Genomic DNA, 6000 nt, shown 5'->3' on the forward strand with positions numbered 1-6000 from the left:
CCCTACCGTGCACACGATCGACGGTGTGGTTCCCGGGGGCTGGCGTGACATGACCTCGGCGTTCCCGCGGGCGTGACCGCAGATGTGGGGGCACCCTTCCCACTGTCGTGTGGCGCTACTACCCCCCGTGTGTTTGGGCTGCCCCGCGGTGGGTGGACCGTAGAGTGCAGGTGGGTCAGCCACCCTCCGCTGCCACTCACGGCCGCACTCCGCTGCCGGTGTGTTCCCCCGCTGCCAGTGACCCGCGTGCGCTGTGGGGCCCCCCATTGTCGGGCTGGCAGGCATGCCCACGGCCGCAGTCGCCGGGGCAGGCGGGCGTCCCGCCCATCGCTGACCCCCACGGCTGCACCCGCGACAGAAAGGCGTCCATCCGCCGGCCTCCTCAGACGGACCACGGGGGCGCTCCGCCCACTCCAGGCCCGCCTGCTGATGAGCGCGTGGGAAGGACCGCCCCGCCTGCTCGTTTGCCTGTGCGTGCCGCGCCGGACAGTCACGGATCAAGTGGTCAGGGCTGTTACAACGGAAACAGCGGCGCCCGTTACCCCGCCTGTTCGCCTTCCGTGGCCCACGTTGGGGGTTCCTGGCTCCCGTCCCGTGTCCCGTGCGGTACGCGTCCCGCATTTCCATCGTCTCAATGCGATGAAGGGTGCGCTGCAACTCTCCAATCACCCTCTCCAGAGTGTCAAGCCGGGCGGTGTCGGGCGCGTCCCGGTCCCGGACCGCCAATACCTCGCCCCCGATGGGCCGACGCATGACCCGGAGTGCGTCCTGCTGCTGCTGGAATTTATCCGCGATCCTCATGGCCTCGGTGAGGCTGGACGGGTCTTTTCTAAGCACCCGCGTCTGCAGCGCTTCCTCACGGAGGCCGCACACGAAGCGGCTGACGACGGTCGCTTCCACGGCCGGGTCGCCGGCTCTCGCTCCTGGGTATGCCTCCAGGCCAACCTGGCGCACCCTGTCGGCGAAGTCACGCGTTGCCTCACGGGGCTGCTGCCGGATATTCGCCAGCTCAGCGTGCGCCTGTATCGCCTTCTTCGCTGCGCCGAAACGGACCTCCAGTGCAGCCACAGTTTGCTGGAGGTTGCTCTGGACCTCCTCCGACAGCAAGGCGAAATAGTCCAGGGCGCCATCTTGCAGCAGGCTGACCAGGCCCTGTAGCCGATCCTCTTCAGAGAACGCGATCGTCTTCGCCCGGAACCGCCGGTACCACTGACCCCATGATTGTCCATCTTTCCCCGTGAAATTTTCAAAGTTAGCTAAAAGTAAAATTTCTCTTTCCATGTTACGTTACTCTACTGAGCCGATTCCAAATAAAATAGAAATGAAAATTTGCTTTAAATGGTGCAACCCAACGAATGCGTGTCCGCTAGTGTCCGAACCGTCCTACCGACCGCGCCAGTTGTTCGGAACACGCATTCTCGGGTAAACACCACGGCTCAGTTAACTAATGTATTAATCTATGCACATCGGCTCATTACACGCTAGTACACTGACTGCCCATCAGGCCGGACCAACTGTCCGCCAGCTCATCCCCGAGCTCCCCTTGGCGAGCCAACCGCTCAGCCCCGAGCCCCTCTCGCCGAGCAACCCGCTCAGCGACTGCCGCCGCCGGTTTTTTTGTTTTGTTGGGTTAGGCCCTTTCGGTCGACAAGACCATTGCAGAGCCGGAAGGATGATAGGAATTAGGGGGAGACATTGGTCTGGGCAGGCACCCTAGTGAGTCGCCGGGGCTGAGCCCGTCCAAAGGACAGGCCACCCAGCCCCAAGGCACTCACTGCACCCGGCTACGGGGTGCGCTCCCTCGGGAGCAGCGGTGCCGCTCCAAGGGAGCAGCCCGCATGAGATAAAGTTGCCTGTCCAGCCCGGAAGGGGGTTGCGGCGTGGAGGAAAAGGATTTCTGTATCCTGAGGATAGAAGCACGGATAGGTGACCGATGCGCCGCCTTATATAGGGGGGCTGAGCGCCCGCCGACCAATCAGCGGCTGCCACGTCACCTACGTCACTGGCCGGCCGAGACTGCAGGCTGCAGCGTCGGCGCACGCTGCCGGCGGCCGATACGAACGGCCGCCGCTCCCCAACACAAAACAAATAAGCACAATTTCGTGTCATGGGTACCAATTCGGTCACGGAATAATACAAAAAGGCTCTGGTTCTTCAATGTAATCCACCAGAGTCGAGCCGGTTGCGTGACGTGTTGGTATACATCAGGTTGAAATGTGTGATAAATCTGTGTGCCGTGTCAGCCACGTCGGATCCATTTGTGTACGGTCGGCTGCCGGCGCCATAGGTGAGCGGCCGCCGGAAGAGCTGGCTCGACATGTGCTGGCTGGAATTAAAAGGCATTCGCCGAAATGAGACGTCAAAATCTTGAGCAACGCATCCTCTTACCCAACACAAATCCGGATTGAAAGTTTGCTGCTTAAAAGCAGACGTGAGCATCAGCTATCAAGCGCAGCAAAGTTTGGAAACATGAAAACCCTGCGCATTGAGATGATCAAAGAGGAGACAAAAGTTTATTGTCGGCAGACATTCGTAGATATAAGGAGCAATCTTGGATTTCAAACCGCAAATAATTCCCGGATATCAGGGCAGAGAGGGCACATATTTCCTCGTATAGTGACCTCCCATTCCCACGCGTGTCGAATGATCCGTTATCGATTACGTGTGTGTTTACTTCCCGACAAATCCGCCAAATTTGGGCACCTCCTACACACTTTTCCAGGCTGTCCGACGTTCTCTGGCTGTTCGCAGGGCGCGTATCTCGTCCATTACGGAGATCCATCAGGGCGAGACCATAAATAAGTCGACGAGCGCCGCGCCGGGACGGTATTGGCCGCCGTAAACAGACGCATCCGCCGACACCGTAAACAAACACCATGGACTGGCGGCCGACGGACGGTCCGAGGACCAGAGACCGAGGACCGCCACTCAGGAGACTGAGAGAAAAACGGCAGCGGAAAACGGTATACGGTTCCAGGGCTTACAGTTCCGGCAACCACCCACATTGGAGTAGGATACCTGTAACAGACGGAGAAATACCGAGAGGCCGGGACGGGTCAGGAAGGGCCGAGCGCACTCGGAGCGTAGATGAGGTATTTATCTTCCCACGACGCATATGCTATTCAGCTCTGTGCGTCCATCGAGCTCGTATTCAGCCGAGCGAAGAGCGCTCCCAGGCGGCCGGGGGAGCATCTCTGTGTAATCGCTCTAATGTCATGTTTAATGCATGCCGCGTACGGCGCCAGGAAGACGAGGAGGGCCGGAGAGGGTCCAGAGAGGCTGTTCTCGAGTGGCCTACCTGCCCAGACGGGCGGTCAGTGCCCGCAACAGATAGCCAGGCGGCTCTATTTACACACGCGCACACATTAACGGGAGTGCGGTCGTGTCAGTGGACGCCGCGGGCGGGCTCCGCTGCCAGTGGCACTGACCGCGGCCGGCGCTGGTTCACAGGTCAGCCGGGGCGGGCGGCGGACGAAGGGCGGCCCGGGGCGGCGGCTGAGGGCGGGACGGTGAGAGACCGACCTGAGAGGCCGCCGGGCGGCCCTGACCCCACCTCCATCCCCAGCCCGCCCCCTCTCGGTCCGGCGCCACACTGTCGGATCGGATCGATCTACGATCAATACTGAACTGCCGGCCAAAAGCCGGCCGTGAGTTCGCCAAAGTCCGCACGGAAGAATTCGTGGCTTTTTGACGCCCTGTGACATGATATTAGACTATACAACAGCTCATCACTGCTGAGGCTACGACAAGACGGCGGTGGGTGAAAGGGCAAGCCGGTAGTAGCCAGCGACGATCCACCGGGCAGCGACGCGACGGGGTGCCGTCATCGAGCCGCCGGTTAACGACAGCCGTCCGAGCCGCCCGGCCGGCGGAACCACCCGAAAGGCCGGTCAGTAATCGGGTCACGTCTTCTGTCGAGGGGACCGCGGGCAGCCGACGACAGCGACGGCGGCGACGGTGGCGACGGCGGGGCCAGCCACCGTTTCGGATGACTGGAGTTCACTGACGGGCGGGGACAGGCAACGCGAGCAACGGGGGCGACGACGAGAGCGGACGGTGGAGATGACGGGACTTCCGGAGAAGGGCGGCGGGGTGGCGACAGCGCGAGGGACACTGACCGAAGGGAAGAGGGGACAATGGACAGCGCGACGGCAGGTCGATAAAGGTGGCTCCCGAGGGACGGGCGACACGCAGAGCACTGGATGGATCGATCCCGAGCGCACGTTCAACGCCGCAGTGGTGTGGAGACGTGGAGCGACGTGGCGCCTCCTGCGAAACCTAAGGTATTGACTATTGAACATGTATGTCGTCTAATTCGGTCCCATGCTAACTAGAATCACTTGGACGAAAATAAGACCTCGGTGGTTTAAAAAGCGTGACGGGAATGAAACGAGGAACGATCTCTCCACAACGGGAGCATTGCCAGCGAGTGACAAATGAGTGTCACTTCGCGCGCCGCGGACCGGGCCAACCCCAACACTGTTCAACAAGCGTGAATCCAAACAGACATCTTCATAACACCCACACATCTCAAAAGCCGTGTAGCCGACAGTCATAACAACCTTTCGACTGCATGGCGCCAGGAAGCACTCACTCCCTGAAAGTGATGAGCTTGGTGGACTTCACAAAGGCGCCAACTGACGCGAGAAGCACAGATCACGCTATGTCGATCGTCAATCGTTGATCGAAGATCGCGGATCGAAGATCGACCGGTCCGTCGCGCGGCTGCCAGCTGTCTCACCACCACCCAATCTCGCCAATACCATTAGTCGCCTCCGAGCCGCGCCGATCCCCAATAATTCCTCCATCCCCCGGCACAAATACCTGCGGACACCGACGACGGCAAACAGGACTCCCTCTCCGACCGGCAGTGGCTTCATCTGCTCACCAACACCGCACGGCTCTGCTCCGCACCTCCTCTGAGGGGGTACTGATCTGGACTGGAGTTTCCCCGTGCCGCCTGGCCCTGGCACGGGAAACAGCCACCCCTGCCGCGGTCCACAACAGACGCTCACAACAGCCATGAACTTGGCACCGGAGAGGGGTGAGTCTGGTGATTAGCGAGCGCTCCCTGTCGGGAAGCACGCGCCGCGGCAGGGTGACGGCACCACGCGGCGTCGCGTCAGTAACGATGACCGACGGAGCATCTGCCGGGTTCACAGGGGACGCGGACCAGAGGGAGGCAAATACCTACCGCGCATCCAGCGCTGGCACGTGCCGGCTCCCCGCAGTGGCGTTCGGGGCGCCCAGTGGCATTCCGCGGGGACCCTGTAACAAGAGCTGGTCATGTGTCCTGAGTCAGCCCGACTTGAGGTATCGACCGCTCCAAAGGGCGGCGGCGACGGTGGGACGGGTGGCGGGACAGGGCGGCGGCGGAGTCTGAGCACCGAGGTCAGTCCCCGGCTAGGACACAGCTGGCGGCTAATTCCTGCGGGACAGTGATACGAGTACAACAGCTGCTCCCAAGTCCCACCTTCCTTCCGACAGGAATGTGGGTGGGCCGCTGAGGAAACCTCAACCGCTGCCACTGATATTGACCAAGTCAACCTTTGGCAAGCATTGGGTAAACTCCCTGAGGTCAAACGTCGATGATATCGTCTCAAAAGTCAAAACCAAGACGGATGTGGTCTGGAGGCGATGGAAGTGCAGTCCCAAAGTTCTGGAAAGGCCGGGGCAATACGGTGCACTCGTCCGTGTCGGCTGCGTGACTTCTGCTTGCACCAAACATCCGTCACGGTCGCTGCACACCGCACCCCTCGCCTCCCCCGTCCGCGACCTTCAGAAGGCCGCCGGCCAGGGACACAAACCGGACTGGGAGCCGCCCTCGGCCGGGTCCGGGACCGACCAAACACGGCTCCCGGACAGCCGCGGAAGGCCGCGAGCCGATCGGCAGACACGAGTGCATTTTCGAGTACAGAATACTGTCATCGCCGTCATCTTTGGTCAGATATAGCATCAGACACACCCTCTAGAAACCATGCAGCCTGCAGAACAACACGG

The 6000-nt window shown here is 61.0% G+C and overlaps 1 protein-coding gene across 4 annotated transcripts in view; it reads right to left on the reverse strand.

The window, feature by feature from the left end:
- Nucleotides 1-4937, reverse strand: part of LOC122391066 (amyloid beta A4 precursor protein-binding family B member 1-interacting protein-like) — a 96758-nt gene extending 91821 nt beyond the window's left edge. For 2 of the 4 annotated variants that reach the window (XM_043384619.1, XM_043384624.1), the window contains exon 1: nt 4825-4905. In XM_043384619.1, coding sequence (XP_043240554.1) covers nt 4825-4880 — 56 coding nt within the window. In that variant the 5' untranslated portion in view covers nt 4881-4905. Of the gene's footprint in view, nt 1-4824 lie in introns of all 4 variants that reach the window. The other 2 variants (XM_043384618.1, XM_043384625.1) reach the window with 2 other exon arrangements.
- Nucleotides 4938-6000: the final 1063 nt, after the last annotated feature.

Source organism: Amphibalanus amphitrite, unplaced genomic scaffold (assembly GCF_019059575.1).
Source record: "Amphibalanus amphitrite isolate SeventyFive unplaced genomic scaffold, NRLGWU_Aamphi_draft 000420F_arrow, whole genome shotgun sequence".
In the NCBI taxonomy this organism is placed as follows: domain Eukaryota; kingdom Metazoa; phylum Arthropoda; class Thecostraca; order Balanomorpha; family Balanidae; genus Amphibalanus; species Amphibalanus amphitrite.